The following is a 25,365-nucleotide window of genomic DNA, read 5'->3' as shown; positions in this document are numbered from 1 at the left end:
CACCCGTTAACTATTGGGAAAGAAAGTTTTTAATTCTTGGGGGAGAGATTTCCACATGTTAGGGATGCTAGTTAGCAGAAACCTCTGTTTGCTTATCTTTTTTGGTTATGAATTTGAATACCGCTCTTCATCGGAAAATTCTTGTTTCCGCTCCTCATCAATTGATGCGACTTGTTGGGCTGAAAGACTCAGCTGGACTCTATCTGGTTTTTTTTGCAGACAGATAAGGAATATTCCTTTGTGACACAGGAAATGGACAGCCCAAGCTGGCTGTAGCAGCTATTTTCCCTATTTACACACACAAAAAAAAAGGGAAAGAAGTTTAGGTGCTAGGGGTGGGCAACAGAGAACCATGCAGTTAACCATGGAATAGTTAAAGCAAGCTTTCGAATGGGGTGGGGGAACATTTTTCAGACCCAAGAGCTGCCTTTCCTTTTGGGCAAAACGCCCAGATGCCACAAGGCAGTGGTGTCACAAGACTGGTGATGGAATTCTTTTCAGATCAGAGTGTTTTTAAAAAGAAACAAAATGACCCAAATCTTCTTAGAAATAACCCTTTATTGATTATCAAGTAGTAACTAATAAGAACTCATTCACTCCTCTCATTCATATTCACCAGATGGGTGGACTCACTAGAAAAAGGTGATCAATCTCTTTTAAGAGTCTTTGGACGGCCACCTCTGCAGTCAGGATAGCAACGTGCTGTGCCAGGGACTTACCAGCCATTATATAGTTTCAGGTTTGATCCCCGTATGGCTGCATTGTCTTGTATCGCAGGGGGTTGGACTAGATGATAGCTGTCGTCATGCTGATTCCCCAAATAGTTATGAATAGTTATTTGTCTTTTGAGGACAGTGGCCGCTGTCTGCTGGGCCAGGCGAGTACATAAAACACAGCCTGGCTCTTCCTCTGGGTCAACCCAGAGGTGACTTGTCTCAGTGTGTCCTCTGAGAACAGTTACTTGTCTCAACCTGTTCCCTTCATGTCCTTTGACTCATCCAAACCTCTGGCACATCCTGCTTGCCCATTCCATTACAGTGGTACCTCGGGTTACATACGCTTCAGGTTACATACGCTTCAGGTTACAGACTCCACTAACCCAGAAATAGTACCTCGGGTTAAGAACTTTGCTTCAGGATGAGAACAGAAATTTTGCTCCAGCTGCATAGCGGCAGTGGGAGGCCCCATTAGCTAAAGTAGTGCTTCAGGTTAAGAGCAGTTTCAGGTTAAGAACGGACCTCCGGAACAAATTAAGTACTTAACCCGAGGTACCACTGTATCTAGTTCGACCGTCCATCTTTCCTATTTTCTTCAGAATCAAACAGTCGCTATCTTCATCTTCAGAATCAAACCATCTCTTTATCTTTATTTTTATCTTCAGAGTCACATACAATCTGGTTTTACTCATACTCAAAACAAACATATCTCCATTCATACTCTGAGACCCTCATAGGCCTCACAGTGGTGGATGGGTAGCTGGGGCCACAGGGGAAAGTTGATGGAGCCATGAACGTAATATTTGTCTTGGTACAGTATGCTTGTTTCCACACACACATGCACACACTCTTCTATCCAGAGAAGTAAGAGATATTATCTACCAAGGCAGATCTCCTGCCACTGAGCTAGTTTACCCCTCACAGAGCTACAATTCCCATCAGGTTCAACAAACCATGGTTCCCAGGATTCTTGGGGGGGGGGGCGAGCGGGAAGAGCCATGACTGTTAAAGTGGTATGTGTTATGTACTGAAGTTCTTACCCTGGGCCAGCAGGGGGATACTGTAGATAGCAAATGAAGGATCGAAAGTGACGTTCAGTGATTGGATAGTTTTAGAAAGTTGCTACAGTAACGTTGTACTGGAGCTCTATATAAGCAGGCTGACTGAGCCCTTCAGTTCAGTTCTGTTCTGGCCTCTGAATAAACAAGAGCTGTTTGGAGAATCGCTGTGTTGTCTGATATGTTCACCCACAGCTTAACAGTATTCAGAGTGCTTTAAACCAGGGGTAATGTTAAATAAGTTGGAATTTCTTGGTATATTTAAACCAGGGGTAGGCAACTTAAGACCCAGGAGCCAGATCCGGCCCAATCGCCTTCTCAATCTGGCCCGCGGACGGTCTGGGAATCTGCATGTTTTTACATGAGTAGAATGTGTCCTTTTATTTAAAATGCATCTCTGGCTTATTTGTGGGGCATAGGAATTCGTTCATCCCCCCCCCCAAAATATAGCCCGGCCCCCCACATGGTCTGAGGGACGGTGGACCGGCCCACGGCTGAAAAAGTTGCTGACCCCTGCTTTAAACGTATTGTGCGGAGGTGACCCGGCAAATGGCAGCTTCCTGTGGTTCAGATTTCATTGGAAAGGTGAAGGAAACCAAAGAGAGATCCTAGCCTGGGAGAATTTTAATTGCTCAACGCGGCAACAAAACTGCATGCCCTACTGGGCCGGATGGCTTGGAAACCCTCCAGCATGGGTAATGTTTATATGTGAAGGTTTAGGGACCTTGCAAGAGTTATTTCTTGTGTTAATTGGCTGTTTGTTTACACGGCTCATAAACACTGTTTGTCTTCTTGGCTCTGAGGATCAGGCTGATATCCTGGGTGTGCAGAATGATTCAAACTTTAGCTGGTGTGCCTTTGTTCTCTGGGATTACTCCGGGGGTGTCAACTTGAATGAAATATTGGGAGGCGGCCAGGTAAGCCCTGCCCCACATAATCACAAGGTGCAGTTCATGGGGGGGGGGCTAAAATATTTTATTGGAGGCCCCCAAGCCCCTATGAGTTAGGACCTTTTCCTTGGAGTGCTTTTGCCAGGCTGGAATGTGTCTTTGAACTCTGACCATGCTTCTTTGTTCACGTGGATGGAGGATAGCGTGTGAGTGTGAAGAAGCTAGGAAACTGCACAAAGGTAATATTTGCATCCATTGCTCCACCCATTTTTTGCCTCTTGCCCCGCCCACCACTTGCATGGGGTCCCTGAAATAAAAAGGTTCCTCATCACCACAGAGTAAGTGGAATCAGGTAGCAGGTAATGGAGAAGACCTGTCGCCTGAGACCCTGGAGAGGTGCTGCGGGGAGTCTGAATATAAAATACTGGGCTGGACATTAAAATGGTCTGGCCTGCCATAATGCTGCTGTGTCTTTCTGCAATATCTGAATTTTCCAAACATGCTTCAGTGGCAGCCCCATGTAGAGCTTAATGCAGTAATCAAATGCGTATGTGGCTGAGGCACATATAACATGACTGAAATGTGCCAACTTCTATCCCTCTATGGATTCTTGGTTGATCAAAGTCTGTGGCAAAATGAACAAATCTGATCTTAAGTTAGAGAGGGCCGTTTTTGTAAAGGAGTAGAGCTTATTTATTCAATGTTGGATTAAAATGACCTGGGAAAATTAAAAAGTTTTGAGTATTTAAGTATTTATGCACCTTGTTATTGAAATTAATACAACATATTCTCAAATTGGGGATGTGGGTGGCACTGTGGGTTAAACCACAGAGCCCAGGACTTGCTGATCAGAAGGTCGGCGGTTCAAATCCCTGCGATGGGGTGAGCTCCCGTTGCTCGGTCCCTGCTTCTGCCCATCTTGCAGTTCGAAAGCACGTCAAAGTGCAAGTAGATAAATAGGTACCACTCTGGCAGGAAGGTAAACGACATTTCCGTGCGCTGCTCTGGTTCGCCAGAAGTGGTTTAGTCATGCTGGCCACATGACTTGGAAACTGTACGCCGGCTCCCTCGGTCAATAAAGCGAGATGAGCGCCGCAACCCCAGAGTCAGCCACAACTGGACCTAATGGTCAGGGGTCCCTTTACCCTTTACCTTTATTCTCAAATTAATTTGGGTAACTTTAATCACTTCTTCTCCTGTTAAGGTGATAAATTCATCACAAATATTTTTTAGGACAGAGGATATGCATTGCATTAAAATTGCACTTTTATAAAATTCAAAATTTGAATGGTATTATTATGATTATGATTATGATTATATTAATTAGATTGAGGCACAAATTGTGATTAATATATTGGTTTTCTTCTTTTCTCTTCATCTTTTTCCTTGCCTATGTAGATTATTATATGAAATCAAACAAATATAAGGTTTTTTTTTCTGACAAAAAATGCCCCATCCCAGGCAGCCAGTTCCTGCAGCCATGGACAGCGACTACCATATTTTTCGCTCTATAACACGCACCCGACCATAACACGCACGTAGTTTTTAGAGGAGGAAAATCCGTAGGCATGCCACCCGTAGGCATTCCCTCCATAACACGCACAGACATTTCCCCTTACTTTCTAGGAGGAAAAAAGTGAGTGTTATGGTGCAAAAAATACGGTACTTTTTCATTGGCACAAATGAGAAATCAGGCCAAGTCCTTTCTCCCTTTCTGTTCCCAGATTCAGGTACTCTCCTCTCCTCCCTCTTCATTATCTACATAGGTTTCCCCGAGAGTTTTTGTATTCCCAGTGCAGTTAGTTTCTTCTTTTCTTAGAGCAGAGCTCCCATGTCACATCACAGAGAACTTTGATAAAACTCTGTCAAGTTTTCCAATGCAGTTTGCTGTCCTGTTGCTTTCCCTTGGGCAAAGCCGCTGTTTAAGAGCTGCAAGCTCAAAATCTTTCTTGGCACGTGGAACTAGTTGCTCAGTTGGCTGAGTTTTTGGATACCTTGCTTGTCTCTGAATGAACACTGTCAGAACTGAAGCTTTTGTGGGGGGCAGGGAGGGGAAATCTCTGAGACGTGAATAAACCTCCAAATCAGCACCCATATCAGGAAACATTTTATCCAATTTTATCCATTAATGACAGGTTACAAATTGCTGTGTTATACCTATTTTGGGAGCTGCAACAAAAAGCTGCTGTGCTTGTTCTCTGTCCCAGCCAGTCAGCTATTCTTCCTCCATATTATTCCAGTCCATTCTCTCTTCCACCCTGTCTGACACCAGCCACTCCATCTCAGTCAGCCCACGTCCTATGGCCCCCTAAACACTTCTGGGGAAGGGCCATAATTCAATGTCAAAATGGTTAGGTTATTTATGTATGCAACAATTGCGGCCCGTGTTTTGTTAGCCCCAAAATGGAAAATGAGCGAGGCCCAACCAAAGAAGACTGGCAACTTAAGTTGACAGAATATACAACTACAGTGGTACCTCAGGTTACATACGCTTCAGGTTATATACGCTTCAGGTTACACACTCCGCTAACCCAGAAATAGTGCTTCAGGTTAAGAACTTTGCTTCAGGATAAGAACAGATATCGGGCTCTGGCGGCGCGGCGGCAGCAGGAGGCCACATTAGCTAAAGTGGTGCTTCAGGTTAAGAACAGTTTCAGGTTAAGAACGGACCTCTGGAACGAATTAAGTACTTAACCCGAGGTACCACTGTACAACTAATCCAGAATGCGGCAGCTAGACTGGTGTCTGTGAGTGGCCACCGAGACCATATAACACCGGTTTTGAAAGACCTACATTGGTTCTCAGTACGTTTCCGAGCACAATTCAAAGTGTTGGAGGAAGGGAAGGAGAATGTTAGCCGCTTTGAGACTCCTTTGGGTAGTGATAAAGCGGGATATCAAATCCAAACTCTTCTTCTTCATTGCGTCCAAGCACACACATAGAGACACGCAAAGTTAACCACATTATCAAGGGATCTGACAGCAAAATGCTCAGGGTCCCACAGGAATATCCCTAGGAATAGTGATTTGGAGTCCTTACCTAAAAATAATGTGCGACCTTTAAATGTTCTGAAGCACTGAGATGCACTGCCATTCGTCCATTATTAAGGCTCCCATGGTGGTTTGCAATATGCAATTTTAGCCGCACAATTCGTATGCACCCCAGATTTTCCGAGATACATGTATAAGAGAGTTAGGTAAGGAACTTCTTTGTTAGAAATGCTTGCTGCTGACTCTCTCCCAATACTTTTCTAAACACCCTGGTTTTCCCTGGAGCCTGCAGAACGGGTGAGGGAAGTGGGAGACGACTGTCTGTCGGAGGGAATGAAGAAAAACTGCCCAGCGTCGGTTTGACCTGGCTGTTATCCTTGGGAAAGCCTTCTCCCAAGATGGAATGTAAGGTGGGAACTATTTGCTGGAGACAAATGAGTCAGGAACTGGAAAGGGGGACAGATCGCTTTTCACAAACCCTGGGAAGTTAGAAAGGAACAGCCAGGAGGAATCTTGAAAAGAAAGGAGGATGGTGAAACTAGTCTCATCCTCTGTGGAATTTGGCTCGAATCCTAGGACAGAGGCACCCTCAGTACAGACTGAAATGAAGGGGAAGAGAAAAGAGCGAGACAGACAGGAAGCAAGAGAAGAGAAATAGCTTGAATGTGGGAGAGACAAGGAAAGGCGCAATAAGGTTGATGAGTCAAAAAACAGAGTCTAGGAGGCAATAAATAACAACCCACTGGAGACTGAATCAGCACAAAGGTTATTTTTAAAAATTGCATTGTATGTGAATTAGCTTTTCAATGCCAGGATGTCCATGGTATCAATAAATTGGGTTTGTGTTGTGAACGACCACTGTTAATAATGCAAGTATCACCGTCGGGACTTTCTGCTTCTCATTTTCTGCTGCTTATAATTCTCCACCCCCAACCCAGGGTCCTCTCTGGGGAGGGGACTTGGGGAAACTGCCCCAGGGCCCATGCTTTGGGGCACCCACCCACCCCAGGCGCAGTGAGGCTGGTGTCTATGACTTCTTCCAGCAGCTGTTCTGCATCTCACCACCTGGTAAGGGTCTCCACTTCTTGCCTTTGTAGATAGACACCAAGAGGAAAGGGAAAGGGCTCCTTTGGGGCTGGCGCGGCTAAAACAATGGCAAAGGGGGGGGGGCGAGTAAGTCAGAGAGATGGGGGAGAGGTTACCAACATTAAAGACAGATCAAAATGACAACAAAAAGTAAGCTGGGTGAGGAGCCATCGCCATGAGGAAGAGCAGTGGCAGCGATGAGACGGGGATGGGTGAAAGCAATGGGAGGGAATACACAGTGGGATTTGCCCCAGGCCCTGTGCCACCCTAGGGGCAGCCCTGCTCCAAGTAGTGTGGTGCAGTGGTTAGAGCATCAGATTAGGACTTGGGAGGCTAGGGTTCAAACTGCTACTCAGCCATCCATCTCACTGGGTGACCCTGGGCTGGTTACTGTCTCTCAGCCTAGCCGAACTCACAGGGTTGTTCTTAGGATAAAATAGGGAAGGGGAGAACTGTGTGTGCAGTGACGGACCTTGGGATCTAAGAATTTCAGCAGCGCCCTATGCAATGCCAAAATTTGGCCCCCATCCTCACCTCTTGATTACATTCTGCATCATATCTGGGGCACCCCCTGAGGGTCTGCGCCCAGTGTGCCGAAACTGGTCACGCTACCCCTAAACCTGTCTCTGATGTTTGCCACCTTGAGCTAATTAAGGAAGGTGGCATATAAATGCCGTCATTGTCCCATAACTGAGAAGAACACTTCCTGCATTTGATGGACTGTGGTCCAATAAAGTTATTAAACTGTGGCCAAGTCGTCCAGGAGTCTCATTCGAATGGTTGGTAGTGTACCTGTGGATTTGTGGTTGAAAACGTCAGGTGGCACATCTGTCAAAAGTGAAATATCCGTACTGATTTTTAAATGTATATTACTTGCTTCTTTCATCTATTATGTTGCATTTTGTTATATTATGATTTGAATTCTATGGAATGCAGAAAAACCGCAATTTATAAGAAGTAAAAGAAGCAATAAAAATACAATTAAAAATAAATCATACAGCCTCTGGCACAATGCATTATGACTGAGCTGACAGACAGCATAGGTGCCAACTCTTAGGGGCCAAGGGCCCTTTGCCCCCCCTAAAATATTTGAGGGCCTCCCTCTGCCCCCAAAATTGATGGCAATTGCCATTCAAATGGTGTGCATGTGCCATTTCTTGTGATTAATTTTGCAGGGTGGGGTTTACCTGCCCCATATATTTTATTCGAGTTTGCACCCCTTTCAGCCATTTTAAAGCGGTCAGTGGTGAAAAAGGTTTGGGAACACTGCCATAATAAATTGGGTAGACTTTCAGGTGCCACGGGACTCTTTGTTCTTTCTGCTGCCACAGGCAACCTCGAGTCTCTCTCTGGAAATGAGGGATGCAGTCTCTGAGAGGCGGCCGGGCAGATAATCAGAGGTGGAGGGTGAACGATCTCATCCTTGCAGAACACAATCGCTTTGTCTCCCCACCCTGTCCCTGAACAGGAAGTTCCTGGGTACTGGTGGTTGCAAATGCGATGTGTATACAAGGAATTCATTTGATCCTCTTGGCTCACAGAGCAAAAATGACACAGATGTCTTGGAGCTACAAGATCAAAGGGCCATTGTGCCTGGCATCTCAGTGAACCCTGGCGGAAGATGGGCAGGCCGTGTGCTTTGCCCAAAGCCACAGGAATGTGAGCCACAGAGCTCTCCCGCGCCAGGCGAAAACCTGTGGCATCCAGGGAAGGCCCAGGAAAGTCATGCTCATGTCAGATAATTTGAACCCCACCTTCCCTTATCAAATCAGACCAGGGCAGTTTACAAAGAACATTTGGAAACGAAGGATGCATAACGTTCCTGTTACAAGAGACAAATATTGAAATGGCAGGGCAATTTCCTTCTTCATCACCACCCTGCAAAGGAAACTGAACGAAGCTTCAGTCAATCTTGGCATAAATCAGTCTGTTATTGTTTGTTTACTTATTTATTTACATTACACTTGCCCGGCCCCCATTGCAAGAGTCCAGAGGTGCATTGCGCATCTCTTTGAAATTATAGTAATTATTTCCAAATGGCTTCTATCCATATAAAATAGCGTATTCGACATTTTCTTTCAACACGCACTGCTCCCCCCGCACTGGTGAAATGCCCCCTCTGTGAGATGCCAATCTTGCCAATGTTTCAGTGCCAGGCAACGATGCTTTTATTTTCCTGGGCATTTTCCTGGGCAGCACTAGGGAACTGTATTGTTTGTTCGCTCTATTTTTTTTAACACATTTGTCATAATTGTATTTTTCTAACTTGGTATTAAATGGTTTTGGGACTTTTTTTGTGGGAAATGATATATAAATGCAATAGAACAAGCCTAACTCTTATTCAAAACTCTGTCTTCTATTTCTTGCAATGCCTAAGTGGCCACACAAGGGACGTGGGTAGCGCTGTGGGTTAAACCACAGAGCCTAGGACTGGCTGATCAGAAGGTCGGCGGTTCGAATCCCCATGACAGGGTGAGCTCCCGTTGCTCGGTCCCTGCTCCTGCCAACCTAGCAGTTCCAAAGCACATCAAAGTGCAAGGAGATAAATAGGTACCGCTCCAGCGGGAAGGTAAACGGCATTTCCGTGCGCTGCTCTGGTTCGCCAGAAGCGGCTTAGTCATGCTGGCCACGAGACCCGGAAGCTGTACGCCGGCTCCCTCGGCCAATAAAGCGAGATGAGCGCCGCAACCCCAGAGTTGGTCACGACTGGACCTAATGGTCAGGGGTCCATTTACCTTTACCTTTAAGTGGCCACACAAAACCCAGTGTGTTGGGAAGAACGAGCTGATTTATGATCAGCTTGTAAGTAAGCTCAGGCCAACTTATTCTCGCTCTCCTGTCCCCAAACTTACCCACCACGAGGGCACAAGTCAAAGGGATGCTCCTCAGACCTTTATGAGTTTCCAAAGCCTTACCAATGGGTAGTTCTCTGCGCAAAAATTCCTGTGAATTGAAGTTTGCCAGAATTTCAGGGTCCTTAAACTTGGCAGCCTGGACAAACTTCAGTTCCCAGACATCTTTGCACTGGGATATTTTGTTGGTAAAACTTTGATGCCTAATAAAAGCCCAAGGAACTTATCTCCCTTTCATGATCTGGTCACCACTACTCAGAGAGCAGGGATGGAGGAGAAATTCGATTCAGTTCGCATCTAAAGATGAACATACTCAATTCGCACTTTCTGAAACAATATGCAAACTGAAGCACTGCCTTCTCCCAATTTGCACTTTTCCAAATTTTGCAATACAAAAAGTGCACACTCTAGGTTAAATAAATGCACATACGATTGAATAAGGTAAAGGTAAAGGGACCCCTGACCATTAGGTCCAGTTGTGACCGATTCTGAGGTTGCGGCGCTCATCTCGCTTTATTGGCCGAGGGAGCCGGCGCACAGCTTCCAGGTCATGTGGCCAGCATGATTAAGCCACTTCTGGTGAACCAGAGCAGCGCATGGAAACGCCATTTACCTTCCCGCCAGAGTGGTACCTATTTATCTACTTGCACTTTGACGTGCTTTCGAACTGCAGGTTGGCAGGAGCAGGGACCGAGCAACGGGAGCTCACCCCGCCGCAGGGATTCGAACCGCCGACCTTCTGATCGGCAAGTCCTGGGCTTTGTGGTTTAACCCACAGCGCCACCCACGTCCCTTATGATTGAATACAACATGTAAAAAAAATGTATAATATTCAGGAAAATTCTGGTGAATTTTCATGAGGACTTAATTTTTTTCGCAAACTGATATGGAAATTGGAGAACTGAATTTATGACTGGAAAAAATGAGAAATAGAGAGAAGGAAAAATTGACCACACTTATAACAGCAGTGTTGCAGGTTTGATCCCTGTATGGTAAAGCAGCATATTCATGAACTGCAGGTGGTTGTACTAGATCAGGCATGGGCAACTCCCGAGAGACTGTAATCTACTCCCACTATAAAAAAACCTGGCAGTGATCTACCCATTGGATTGACCAAAATTGTTTTGGGGGAGGAAGAGCCAAAGTTGTTGAGCTTTTAAAAAACCAGAGGCTTTTCTCCTGGGTATAGTAGGCCAATTGGTGTCAAAGAAAGATAGGACGTTCTTTATGTATGCTACAACAGCAGCAAGAGTTCTACTAGCAAAGTATTGGAAGATACAAGAACTACCCACGCTGGAAGAGTGGCAGACGAAGGTGATTGAATATATGGGACTAGCAGAGATGACAAGCAGAATCCGTGACCAAGGGAAAGAGATGGTGGAGGAGGACTGGAAGAAATTTAAATTTTATCTTAAAAACTCTTGCAAAATTACTGAGTGTTAAAATGTCATGGGTAAAGCATAGCAGAATTGCAGCGATAAACGATCGGATAAGAGGAAAGAAAAGGGTTAAAGAAAGGAATTTATAAGTAATTCAGACCAGGGGTTGCTGAAAAAAGTTTAAAACAGGGATGCAGAAAAGGGAGGCATTGGGAAGTCGTTGAAATTGGGTATATGAAAAAATTTTATGAAATTATACATGTTTATATGTTTGTTTGTCAGTGTTTGTTGTTTGTATTGTCTTATATTATATGTTGAAAAACCAATAAAAATTTTATTAAAAAAAACCAACAAAGTTGTTGAGCTTTTTTTTTTTTGGGAGGGGTGGAACCAACCAGGAACCTGAGATCGACCAGTAGATCACAATTGACCTGTTGGACATCCCTGCACTAGATGATCCTCAGAGTCCCTTCCAACTCTAGAATTCTATGATATTCTCCCATCCCTGTGGGGATACAGTTTTCAGAGGAGGGGATGGGATCAAGGGGAAATTTGGGGTCCCAGGTAGATGGAAAGCAGTGGAAGGCTGGCAGGGCAGAATTGGAAGGGTGCAAAGCTCTCAGCAAAACCCTGCACTTTCCCTGAGATTTCTCTGAAAAAGCTTGGCACGAACGAGACAGTTCTGAATCAAGTCATTTCAGATTCCCTGTCATTCTGAACTCAGTTAGTTCAGATCCTTATCCACTTCCCCAGTCACTGCTGTGGCCCTTCTTGCCGAGCAGAACTTTGGACAAAACATGTCTGCTTTGAACAGGACCCCAAACATTGCATGCCAAAGTGTTACTGAGGTCAAGATGCCTAGAACAGATTTCTATCCAGCCAGTTGCACAAGAGGCTGCCAGCAGCGACTTGCTACCAGCTGGTCTTTAGAGAGCAAGTTTGTGAAATGGGTTGGCTTCAGAAAAGCAGATGTTAAGGCTGTCGCAATCCAGCAATACTCCAAAGGCAGTTTTAGGCATGATGGAATGACGGGTGGGGGGAGCCATGTGCGGAAAGCTAGAGCAGCTTCCTCCTCAACATACGTGGCTCTTTCAGAAGATAACATAAAGGAGAAGTTAGCCAAAGATGATTTGTTCTTGGTTTTTGGTTTGTAGTTGAAACTTGAACTGGTAAAACCCTGCTGAGTAAGGGAGCAGCATAGGTGAAAATGGCAACTCTATAGGAGCTGGCATGTCAGAGGCAGACTTGGGAATTAATCAACATGATAAGTGGGTCTACACTGAGTACAACTTAGCTGGCTGTAACCCAGCTCCTCATTTTGACCTGGCAATATATTGCGAATCATTATGTGTGTGTGTGTGTGTCAAAAATCACAATATGGGAAAAACTGTGAAGCCAGTCAATGCCTCTACAGAGCTCCATCCTTATTTCAGACATTGTGATATATCAGTGTATCGCAATGTTTAGCTGGTGATGTATCACGATGTTGAAAACCGGATATCGGCCAGCCCTGCATGCTCCTAGCTCATGTTGTAACTAGCTTGAACTATCTTGGAGAAGAAGCAGGAAATTTAAAGCTTGAAAGGAAGTGATCTGCTTTACCAACCAGTAGTTAATTTAGGAGGTTTGGGTAAGTGATTGCAAGTTTTGCTCCTGATAAGGTCACTATGCGTCCTGCCTGCATTCCAGGCCCATCTGTGCTTGTCCAAAACAATATGGCGCCATCCCTCAGAGGGCTGGCTTCTGTTGGAAAGGCACCAAGACTTGCTGGAAGAGCGTCAAAACCAGTTGGAAAGGAGTCAAAGCTATATAGAAGAAGGATTGCTCTATTGTTAAGGCCTAATTGGGGTAATTAATTGGGGACTGAAACATTTGTATAAGGAAAGGTATATAAAGGGAGAAGACTTTCTTTGTGGCAGGCACTAAATTTTGGGATTCCCTCCTTACAGAGATGCAACTAACACTTTTATTGTGCAGCTTCTATTGTGTGCTGAAGGAGTACCTCTGTTCCCTGACCTTGGGCAGTTTACGGGACCCACCATGTCTCTTTTGTTGAATCTATACTCTGCTGCTTTTGTCTGAATTGTTTCACTTGTTTTTCTAATTGCATATAGGAATAGAAGGGTTTGTCCATTTTTGTTCTCTCTGTTACTCACTTTCCCCCAGCCCTTAAATTCATCTCTCCACATTTCTGCAGCAAAAACCTAGAGAGCCATTGCCAGTTAGTGTAGACAGCACTGAGCCAAACTGATCAGATTTGAATTCCTATGTTCCCTCTGTACTCACATAATCTGGGGGTGGCAGGGGGGAAGAACATGAATTCAGTTTAAATTGATGGGGATTAGTGACTGACTACATAAAAGTGAGATGAGCACTTCAACTCCAGAGTCGTCCATGACTGGACCTAACGGTCAGTGGGTCCTTTACACAAAAGCTTTCCTGCAGATCACGGCTGATCACTTCCCAGACTCTGAGCCAGGCTGGACACAACAGTGGTTGCAGCAGGAGACAAGGAGGCAGCGGTGTAAGAGTGAAACAGATCCAGGAAGTGTGTGTTTTTTTGCTGCTCCGCCTTGGCTGGCTGGAGTAAATGCTCTTCAAGCTGCAGCCTGTCTGCCAGACAGGTTGCAACCTGAACCTTGCTGAGATAATAGAGACCAAGAGGGTCAAAGCCTCCAGCTGCTCCTCTGGGTCCCGTATTTATACAAGGGCACCTTTCCTTCCAGCGCTCAACAGAGGTGGCAGCATCTTACTGGAATGCAGAAGAACAACAAGAGCAAGTGTTGAAAGAGAAGCAGTCTGCGACCCACTCACCTGCTCTGGGATCATTTGGGATTAGTCTGAGCACAGCCTCACAGCGTTTGGGTCGGGGTGCTGCCCCGAAGGAAGAGCCCTGCATTCCCCCAGCTTCCCAAAGCATGAGAGAAAGCAAGAGTCCATAGGCAGCTGCCCCATACTGCAGACTTCCACAACTGCCCTGATTTTACCGGGACATCCTGGATTCACAAAACCATTTCCAGCTTTGGATCTGGGAATGTCCTGCTTTCCCCCTCCAGAACAGCTGTTGAGCTCTGGGAGTAGGATGAACCTGTTGAGCCTCTCCATGGCCGCTGCTGCCCTTTTGCAGCTCATAGCGGTTGCTGGAGAATGGGCGGAAGACGATAGGCTGCCATTGTGAAGCCCAGTGCCCAGTGACTGCAGCTCTGGCCCACCTGCTGCAGGAGCCACGGGCATGGCAGGTGCTGCAAGGGTCATCTCCCTACAGAGGCTGTCCGTACCTCCCCTCACACGCCAGAGCCCAGCGAGGAGAGATGCTCCTTCTCCCCTTTGCTTCCTGTCAGTTTGCATTTCTTAGTACAGAAAGTATGTAGAGATCTTTCCCCTTCTGCTTGGTTCAAGAGTATTTTGGAACGTTTGGAACGTTTCCTATGTGAAAGAAACAGGCAGACGTTTCTTGTTTTGGTTACTCCTTCTGAGAAGCTGAGTGCAGCTGGTTTAAATCAAATCTGTTATCTTTCTGCCAAGGTCATGCTGAATATAATAAGAGGCCAGGAGGGGCCTGGGTCTTTTACTTTCTCTTTCTGTCTCTTTGATCTGGTGTTATGTATGCTATACTGTTAAGTTTAAGTCTTGTTATAAGCATTGTAAGTTTTATTGTAAGTGATGCAACTGGATTTCTTATGGACAGTGCCAATCCTGAATGTATTGGATTTGTGACCATTATGTTCATTTGCTTTCAGTAGCAGTAAAGCTCTGCTGGATGAAGTACAATTGCCTCTGGTCTATTTTGTGAGGAACTCTGCAACATGTGTTCAAGTTTAAGTTTAAGAGAGCCAGCGTGGTGTAGTGGTTAAGAGCGGTAGACTCGTAATCTGGGGAACCGGGTTCACATCTCTGCTTCTCCACATGCAGCTGCTGGGTGACCTTGGGCCAGTCCCACTTCTCAGAAGTCTCTCAGCCCCACTCACCTCACAGAGTGTTTGTTGTGGGGGAGGAAGGGAAAGGAGATTATGAGCCGCTTTGAGACTCCTTCGGGTAGTGATAAAGCAGGATATCAAATCCAAACTCTTCTTCTTCTTCTTTTTCCTCCTCCAGAGATGGCATGTCAGTTCCGCCCCATTGATGTCCCAAGTGAGAAGGTTTGCAGGTTTGAAATGGACCATTGGTCAGTATTGTCTACACTGACTGAGGCTCCCCATGGATAAGGAGTCTCTCCCAGTCCTATATGAAGATGCCAGGGAATGAAACTGGGGCTGTCGGCGCATGAAGCAGATTCTCTACCATGGAGCTGCGACCATCCCCCACTGAGATGCTTTCGAGTATTCTTAGAATTTCACATACATTATCTTGTAAACCTCAGAGTAACCCTGCAAGGTAGATTGGGATCAGTTATCTCCATCCTGCAGACGGAGGGCTGCGGTGGAGAGATTGACGCTTGCCTCGGAGTCGCCACGTGACTTCCTGCCTGCGTCGTCGACAGGGCTCTCCGTCTATGTCCGCCAGCAGTTTTAAAATATTTTCACTGGGCCCGCCTTGACTATAAAGGAACGTGAAAGCCCGGGCTTCAGGCGTCAGTCTCAGCGAGTGTCGAAACCTTTCGACATTTGCCTTGTTTGCCACCTGCCAGAAAAGAGGGAGGACAAAGGCTGCCCACCCAAACTGATTTATGGATTAGCACACTTTGCAGCCAAGTGCCTGCAGGCATTGTAAAGGAAAACAAACAAGGGCCACAGAATGGATGAAAGCTGTTTGCTTTAGAGCTGAGGATTGCTACGCTGCCCAACCCAGTATGTAAATCACGGGTGGGGACTGGGGACCAAATGAGGCCCTCCAGGTAATAATAATAATAATAATGATGAAGGTTTTATTATTTGTACCCCACCCATCTGAGCGGGTTGCCCCGGCCACTCTGGGCAGCTTCCAGAATATACAGAAACATAATGAAACACTGAACATTAAAACAGGGCTACCTTCAGAAATTTACATGAAGTCGTATAATTGACATCTGACAGGAGGGCGATCCACAGGGCTGGTGCCACTACTGAGAAGGCCCTCTGCCAGGTCCCCTGTAACTTCACTTCTCACAGTGAGGGAGCCACCAAAGGCCCTTGGAGCTGGACCTCAGTGTCTGGGCTCTATGTGGCCCTTGTTCCTCTGTCCAGGCAAACACCTGTTCTCAGCCCCCTCCTCTGGTGGGCTTGCCTGGCTGGAATGTGACTTGAACTCTGATAACATCTCTTGTTTGTTTCGATTGAGGATGGAGGTGTGTCTGTCTGTCCATGGACACTTTTGCCACCCCTACCATAGCTACCAGTGTGCCCCCTCCCCCTGCAACCCAGAGCGTTGCGCACCACAAACCCTCCAAGTCTCCCTATTTTCCAGGGACGTCCCTGATTTAGAGAAGCCATCCTGGTTTCTGATTTGATCCTAGAATGTCCTGCTTTTCCTTAGGATGTCTATTTCCTATTTTCATTGGAGAAATGTTGGCGGTAATGGAGTTTTCTGAAGCTGTCTGACGGCAATCCTGTATAGGGAAGGGTTCTCTCCCCGCCCCCATGTTTAATGTTTTTATATATGTTGGAAGCCGTCCAGAGTTGCTGGGGCAGCCCAGTATGCTGTGTGGGGTATAAATAGTAAAATTATCATTATCGAATGAGACGTCCCTATTTTCATTGGAGAAATGTTGAAGGGTATGTATGCCACCTGGAAACATGGTCCTTCGGATAGAAAGGATTTCCCACGCTTGGTACACAAAGCACCATTCACCAGTTGCTCCAGAAGTCTTGCAAAGGCATAACTTCTTGGCCCAGGCTTTCCCCTGAGTCATGAGATCGGGCCCTGTTTTCACGGAACTTTTTGTTTTTAATCTGATTTTGAAAGACCGTTGGGGTGACGTTTGTATCTCTGTTGTTAGGAAACAGTTGTGTTGTTTTTCCATGTTGTGTTCTTGGATGCCTCTTAAAGATTTTTTTTTATTTTTTTAAAAATATGAAGCGGTTTGGTAATGCTTTTAAATAAATAAATAACTGAGCTCAAGCTATGACTGCCAGCAGGTCCCAGAAAGATCTCATAGCCCACAAATTATGAGCCGCACAGTGCCTGTAGTCTATACGTTCATGGTGTGCCTACCTGTCCGAACCCCTTGAGAGAGTCATTGCAGACAATATTGAGCAATGGTTCCCTATGTTCCTAACCTGAAGCACCATAATTTATTTACTCAATTTCAAGCTGCACCCGAATATAAGCCGCACCTTTAAAATTGGAGGGGGGCAAAGAAAAAAATGAACCCCCCCAAATTTAAACCGTTCCATTCCTCGCTGCTTCGGGGGGGGGGGGAGCCGCGCTGTGTTGCCGACGGCCTTTCCCCTTCCTTGCTCTCTCCCTTCCTGGCTTAAGACAGCCCTGGTTCCCACAGAACGGCAGACTACGCATATGGCTGGTGCTGCTTTGCTGCATTCCTGGTGCTGTTCTCCCCACGCTCCTGGCTGCATACTGTAAGGTCGCGAATATAAGCCGCACTTTAACTTTTCACAGTTGGAATTTGGGGGGAAAGTGAGGCTTATATTCAGGCCAATACAGTATGTGAGAAATGCTTAATAGTCATAATAATAATTTGCCCTAGATGTTGCTCGTTGGCACACCGCATTCCAAATTGACGCTGAAAGGAAAGCCAACTAAAACTAGGCTAAATATTTCACATTTCACATGCTGGGAGCGTTTGCCAGTGTGATGTCCCAATCCTGCTCTCATTCCCTGTTCTTCTAGCCTTCCTGTTCTCCTGAATCAGCAGCTCTTAACTTTTGATGTTGGTTCCATAGAGAAGCCTCTGGACTTGGACGGCCTTTCTTGAGTTTTGGGGAATGGACCACAATGTTCTCTTTACCTCCCACTAGGCAATGCCAGGGCCCAGAATGTGATGGTGGAGGCAGCAGAAAGTTGTGTCTTGCAATTGCTTGGCACTTTGTGTTGCCCTGGTATTCTGGACAATTGCCTTGAAGTGAAGACACTGATAGGAATGGAGATATAAACTGAATTGTTGTTGTTCTTGTTGTTAATCATCACCGTCGTCTTATTTATTTATAAACCGCCAGCTCATTAAAAACTTTGTTGTGGTGTGCTGTGAAATAATTGAAACTTTGTAAGATTGTAAATAAATAAAAAACAGAACAAATGACTAACACCCTATCAAATAAATTAATAATAGCATGTTGCTATTTATGTATTAGATGACCCCAATTAAATTCATGAGACCCGTGTTATGGATGGCATTAAAATATTGTGGTGCGGAAGGAATTTATTTGCAGCATCTGTGCCACTGATGAGATTAATGCGAGTTGAAATATTTACGTGCCATTATTAAAAAGGTATTTAATTATTTATGTTATTTTTGTGCTGCACTTGTCATTTATATGAATGATAGTAATTGAGGTATTGAGGTTTTCTACAATCAAGCAGTGTATACAACTTATGAAATACATAAGATAGATAGATAGATATAGATACAGTGAGTTACGGGTTGTTGCTATGGTATAATATTTGACATGGGGATATGAGCACTTGTTGGTTTGTATTTTGTGTAACTATAAATGTGTTTTGTGCCCCATGTATTCTAGGGAGCCATTTTGAATCAAGATGGCGGACCAAAATGTGACTTTGGCTTGATTTCACATGACTTTTGGCTTGACAGGTCCAAACTCACAAATTTCTCTCTCTCTCTCTCTCTCTCTCTCTCTCTCTCTCTCTCTCTCTATATATATATATGTGTGCGTGCGTGTGTGTGTGTGTGTGTGTACACACTCACACCCCCCCCCCATAAAATACCTGGGCAGCACCTGGCACTACCTGGTTGTGTGTGTATGTTTGTGTCTACACCCACACCCATGTGCTTGGTAGGGTTGCCAGCTTTCTTCTGGTAAGGCATGGAGATAAGTACGCTGGGGAAGCTTCATCTGTTGAATTTCTGACCGGCACGCTACCATTAACGGCATTCTTTGGAACCTGGCCAGGGTTTCCCCTTCTTCTTCTGAAGGCGGCAGCTCTAGTGCAGAGCAACATGAAAAGAACCAAATTACACACGAAGCCACAGGCTGGTACAAGGAGATCTCAAGTGGGTCAAGGACAGGGCGATGGAGGAGCTGAATCGTGCTCTGAGATACAGCTTCTGCTGATAGGCTGGCCTGGCAGGCTTCCAGCACTTATTACTTTGCTACAGCGCCCGTGATTAAAAGCTTTCTTATCACTGGAAAATGACTCAGAGACCGATTCTGGTTTGATTCATTTCCTCCCTTTGTAACAAAGCCATTGAGTGCCTTTGATTCTCCTGAGATGGTGGGGATTCCCACGTCTCCTTGGGCTCCTTATCTCGTTTCAGCTACCGCTCTTGACACCTCCACACTGGTTTCGGCTCCTTCTACAAGTGCTCAGCTCAGCTTGATGTCAAGAAAAGATGTGCGGCCCCCACTTGCGGTTGCTCTCTGAGATCCGCTTTGCAGAAATATACGGGATCCGTCGTTTTTGCTTTTATTCGTTTTCATTGCAGAAATTGGACGGTCTGAGAACTGTCGTCGTTCAGAAAGACTCTTTGCGGGTTGCTGTGAATGGGCAGAGGGGCATGCAATGAATGTAAGATTTCTCATAATGACTGCGGTGGTGATCACAAATGCTCCTAAATGTCCTGGCAGGGCCTTATGCTTTTGAATTCTGGTGCTGGAGGTGACTCTTGAGAGTCCCCCTGGACTGCAAGAAGATCAAACCTCTCCATTCTGAAGGAAATCAGCCCTGAGTGCTCACTGGAAGGACAGGTCCTGAAGCTGAGGCTCCAAGACTTTGGCAACCTCATGAGAAGAGAAGATTCCCTGGAAAAGACCCTGATGTTGGGAAAGATGGAGGGCACAAGGAGAAGGGGACGACAGAGGACGAGATGGTTGGACAGTGTTCTTGAAGCTACCAGCATGAGTTTGACCAAACTGCGGGAGGCAGTGGAAGACAGGAGTGCCTGGCGTGCTCTGGTCCATGGGGTCATGAAGAGTCGGACATGACTAAACGACTAAACAACAACAACTAAGCCTTTGAGATTTATGGCAATGCCAAGCATATTTCATTAGGCATTTGTGAAATCAGATTGACAGGTGGACCCAAGGCAAGGCCCTGTTGGTGATGGTGCCCCCAGAAACCACCCGGTTGGCGTTGACCCATGACAGGGGCTTTTTGGTGGCAGAATTTCCACCAAAGAATTTCCACCAAAGAATTTCCACAGAATTTGGTGGCACCTGTGGAACGCTTTGCCTGGTAATTATGCAGTATCTTCCTCATCCTAACATTCCTGTTAACGTAAGGACCCACAAAGGGGAGGAGGGAAGTTGATGGGAATTTATGGAATTCTCTTTTTGTTTTGGTCGCTTGACGATTGTAAATTTCAAAATCTGAAAATTAAATAAATGTATAAATAATAATAATAAAAAATTCTGTTCACCTGGGCATTTGATGGCTGAATGATATTGTTCTTGGCAACTTTAAAATCACGAGTGGAAATATATTATTATTATTATTATTGTTATTGCTACCACTATTATTATTATTATTTATTGAATTTATATACTGCCCTATTCCTGGAGGTCTCAGGGCAGTTCACAAAATAAATAAAATACAGTTTCTAACTGTTTTTAGAATGTCCTTAACTGGTTTTGGAATGTTTTTAAGTACTGATACGTTTGCTGCCCTGAGCTCCTTTGGGGAAAAAGGCAGGATATAATTTGAATGAATAATAATATGAATAATATGAATAATAATAATATGAATATGAAAATGAATATGCCATGCTTATTCTTATTTGTGGTTGGTTGCAAGTTGCTTTGGGTTGCTCAGGGCAAGATAAAGCGACTAACAAATGTATACAGTGGTACCTCGGGTTAAGTACTTAATTCATTCCGGAGGTCTGTTCTTAACCTGAGACTGTTCTTAACCTGAAGCACCACTTTAGCTTATGGGGCCTCCTGCTGCTCTCGCGCCGCCGGAGCACGATTTCTGTTCTCATCCTGAAGCAAAGTTCTTAACCCGAGGTACTATTTCTGGGTTAGTGGAGTCTGTAACCTGAAGCGTATGTAACCCGAGGTACCACTGCAAATAATTCCTATCAGTGCTATTTTGCTAGAAAAATAGGTGCCAGAACTCACTATGAACGCCTTCCTTGTTCTCTTATAATGAGAATGGCGCCCACCTGAGAGGTTCCGGAATGGAGTTATAGCAAGTTACGGCAGGAAAAAAGCCCTGATTCCTTCTACATCAAAGTTCAGGAGAGTGTGTGGATCTTCATGTAGATAAAACTATTATCCATAAACAAAAAGGTGGCATTGATAGACTTAGGGGGAACTTCAGGGTTTGCAGAAGTCCAAAAAAATCTTTAGAAGCACAACTGTCCTAGACCAGAAACAGCTCAATAAGTACTGGGCATGCCCAGTGGACATGAAATGTTGGAGGGGTGCAATAGAAAATGGGTATGGCGCATTGGAACAAACACTTGACTGGGTACACACCATATCTTTAAAGCATATGACTTCCCCCCAAAGAATCTTGGGAACTGTAGTTAGCACCTCACAGAGCTATAATTTCTGGCACCCTTAACAAACAACAGTTCCCAGGATTATGTGGGAGAAGCCATGTGCTTTGACTATGTGGCACGCATGCAGAGTATCCTGGAATAGGACCCGACTGCCTGGCTGGAACCCTGAACAGGATTCTGTGCAGCTTCCATATCTGAGTCCCACATGGCCTTCTTATAATGGTGGTTACAGGGCGGAGGAGGTCCGTGCTTGTGACCCACCAGAACATCCTAACAAGACCAGTCACCAGAGAAAGAAAAAAGGAGAAGTAAGCTCTCATCGTTGTTTTACCACATAACCAGCAAAATCTTGTGACCTGACCTTTTGGTTAGATATTTCAATGGATGGAATTCCCAGAAGTGCAAGTTGTTAGCAAGATGTACTCAAGATACATCAAGGACTTGGGGAGTCTTGATTAAAACAGAGCTTCTCAGGAGCCTTCTACTAAACAAGTGACTCAGGAATTTTGTTCAGGAATGGAGGCTGGGCAACAGAAATGGTCTTATCAGAAACTGTCACAGACCTGGGTGTGCTTCAGCCATAACAGCCTGGAAGCTTCAAGGTCAGAATGCAGATTCCCAAGGATGTTTCCCAGCAAGTTGGGAAAGCAGGCTTTGAAAATGGAACTGCACATTTTGCATCAGTACTTATTATAGATAACCCCATGCGATTCTGCCCAGCAGTTGAGGTCATTGTCCAAGCTGTGAGGGTGATGTGCTCAGCGACAGAACACATGAATTGCATGCAGAAGGTCCTGAATTCCATCTCTGACGTCCTCACTGACATGCCTGTCAGTGTAGACAAGGGACAGCCAACATGGCGCCCTTCAGATGTTGTTGGATCTCACCACCCATCACTCTTGGCCATTGACTGTGCTGGCTTGGGCTAATGGGAGTTGAAGGCCAAGAACAGCTGGAGGGCACCACGTTGGCTACTCCAGGTGCGAACAATGCTGAGCTAGATGGAGCAGTGGCCTGACTCATATAAGGCAGCTTGACCTGGCTGCGTATCAGGCTTTTGAGAAAACAGGAGTCTGGCCTATGAGCTGCTCCAGCACTTTGGCTGCCCGGCTGAGCCTGTCTCCACTTTCCCCAACACAGACGTTCAGGCAAAGTTTGTGGGTGTGCATTTCCCGCATGGGTTTCTCCTTTTCCCCCTGGTCCTGTTGCGCCATCTTGGAGGCGTGGAAGAGATCATGACAGCCCCAGAACCGAGTTAAAACTTGTTGATTGGCTAGGATTACTGTCCTAATATAGTCGTACCTCTGGTTACAAACTTAATTCGTTCCGGAGGTCCGTTCTTAAGCTGAAACCATTCTTAACCTGAGGTACCACTTTAGCTAATGGGGCCTCCCACTGCTGCCGGTGTGCAATTTCTGTTCTCATCCTGAGGTAAAGTTCTTAACCTGAGGTACTACTTCCGGGTTAGCGGAGTCTGTAACCCGAAGTGTTTGTAACCCTAGGTGTTTGTAACCCAAGGTAACACTGTATACAACTTCAGAAATCTGCCTAATTTAATTTGTGTTTATGCATGCTAATTACTGATTCTTATCAGTGGGTCAAGCACACTTCTACCCCTACTACCGCTAGTACACACCTGGGTGTGCCTGCTTCTCAGATTCGACTCTAATTAAATCCTAACATTTATGAAACCCAAGCGTTTAGTAAGGGTCATTGCAAGTGCTGTTCTTTTCTATGGAAAGGAAACACAATGAAAATGGGGAAATTGTAAGGTAAAGGTAAAGGTACCCCTGCCTGTCAGGGCCAGTCGTGACCAACTCTAGGGTTGCGTGCTCATCTCGCTCAAGAGGCCGGGAGCCGGCGCTGTCCGAGGACACTTCCGGGTCACGTGGCCAGCGTGACGAAGCTGCAGCTGGCGAGCCAGCAGCAGCGCCGCACACGGAAACGCCGTTTACCTTCCCACTATAAAGCGGTCCCTATTTATCTACTTGCAATTAGGGGTGCTTTCAAACTGCTAGGTGGGCAGGAGCTGGGACCGAACGACGGGAGCTCACCCCACCGCAGGGATTCGAACCGCCGACCTTTCGATCAGCAAGTCCTAGGCTCTGTGGTTTAACCCACAGCGCCAAATGTGTACAATTTTTCTGGCAAAGGGTGTTTAAGGAAATAACAGAAGTCCCTGGGCTAAAGCTAACTGAAAGTGGCATTATTATCAATTTACAATGGGGTGGAAGGTTTGCAGGCTATGAATGACTTGCTCACAAATTTATTAACACTAGAAAAATGCAACCTGTGCTACCGACAGAAGTAGTATGACTCGTGCAACATGTTGGCAACTAATATACACACAATAATTACCAAAATAATTATACATTCTTTATTAATCTTCTGAGAAAAATACAAAACCTTGTGCAAAGCCACAGAGACTTGTGAACTACCCAACCAAAGATGAGCTTATAACGCCTCGTTTCAATGGATTTTTCAAATGCTTAACTCAGTCTTTTGTTTACTTTACCTTTTCAGGTAAGTTCATGAAGATACCAACAAAGGGTAAGTTCGGTGTTGTTCACAATACTGAGAGATGCTAGTGAAATTGTAGATGGATGTTATTGAATTTGTAACAGGGTGCTGGCATTTTGCACCTGTTTCGCCCGGGCAGTCCAAGTAAGGCTGCTGTTTGCCCCCTTTAACTGGGGCTTGAAGGTAGCACACTCCCAAGGTAGTTTTCCGGGCTTCTTTAGTGGTCTAATCTCAAAGCCTTGATACGTATATTGATATTCAATTTCATAAAGAATACTATTTCTTGGCTTAAGCTTAAGAGACTGATTTGCACGCATTATTATAGCTAGGAAGTGGAAGGGGCAAGCAAAATATAAAAAAGGAAGAATGGTATAAAGAGGTGTGGGATATAGCTATTAATGATAAATTAACATGTGCCATTAAGGTAAGACGGGGAATATGCAGGAGAAAGGATTCTGAGGAGATATGGAGGGTATTTGTAGAATTTGTACTGTTAAAAGGGAAAGGGGGTCAAACCATTGCAAGAGGTGTTGAAATTTTGGGAGGCTGGATAGTTACAATGGAATGGTCTCGGTGGTGGGGCGCACATTTTTATTCTTAGTTATGTAAAGAAAAATTAAAAAAGAAAAAAGAAAATGGGGGAAAGTCATGGATCAAGTATCCCTTGCAAGCCAATAACCACTGTAGTGCACACTGATCATATTTACTGGATTCCAGAGATAGCACAAATCAGCAAACACTGGAAATTCCTGTTCCTGTTTCCACTGGAATTCCCCAACATTCCAGGAGGGAGAGTGACTGCCCTCCTCCACCCACAAAGCAGACTGCTTCTCCTCCTCATTGCTGGACTCCAGTGATTTCTTAATATAATAATATAAGAGAGGCCAGCAGAATCAGACCAATGGCCCCCCTAGTCCAGCTTCCTGTTCTCACAGTGGCCAATCAGCTGCCTTTGGGAAACATGCAAGCAAGGACCTGAGCCTTATACCACTCTGTCTACCTGCAATTCCCAACAACTGGTATTCATCGAATCATAAAATCATAGAGCTGTAGAGTTGGAAGGGAGCCCCTGCAATGCAGGAACCTCAACTCAAGCATTCAAGATATGCATTACAGTAGAAGCAATTGCTTACAATACTGTGTGCATGAGTCAAAACTGCATGTAAAAATGTGTTTATTAGGAGAAATGCACACTAAAATGCTGGCGAATTTTCAGGAAGGTTTTAAACACACACACACGCTGTAGAATGGTAAACAAAAAAAATTTAAAATGGGGAAAAAATGAGAAACTGAAGTTGGCAGATCCATCTCTTCAT

The 25,365-nt window shown here is 45.2% G+C and overlaps 1 protein-coding gene across 4 annotated transcripts in view; it reads left to right on the top strand.

The window, feature by feature from the left end:
* PPCDC (phosphopantothenoylcysteine decarboxylase) overlaps positions 1-24,171 on the top strand; it is a 58,437-nt gene extending 34,266 nt beyond the window's left edge. For 2 of the 4 annotated variants that reach the window (XM_053365570.1, XM_053365571.1), the window contains exon 6: positions 15,067-15,960. In XM_053365570.1, the coding sequence (XP_053221545.1) occupies positions 15,067-15,176 (110 nt within the window). In that variant the 3' untranslated portion in view covers positions 15,177-15,960. Of the gene's footprint in view, positions 1-15,066; positions 15,967-24,052 lie in introns of those variants that run through there. The other 2 variants (XM_053365573.1, XM_053365574.1) reach the window with 2 other exon arrangements.
* The last annotated feature ends 1,194 nt before the right edge of the window (positions 24,172-25,365 follow it).

The sequence above is a fragment of the Podarcis raffonei genome, chromosome 14, assembly GCF_027172205.1.
Source record: "Podarcis raffonei isolate rPodRaf1 chromosome 14, rPodRaf1.pri, whole genome shotgun sequence".
In the NCBI taxonomy this organism is placed as follows: domain Eukaryota; kingdom Metazoa; phylum Chordata; class Lepidosauria; order Squamata; family Lacertidae; genus Podarcis; species Podarcis raffonei.
Note: the sequence above shows the minus strand (reverse complement) of the source record. Positions and strands in the feature narration are given on the sequence as shown.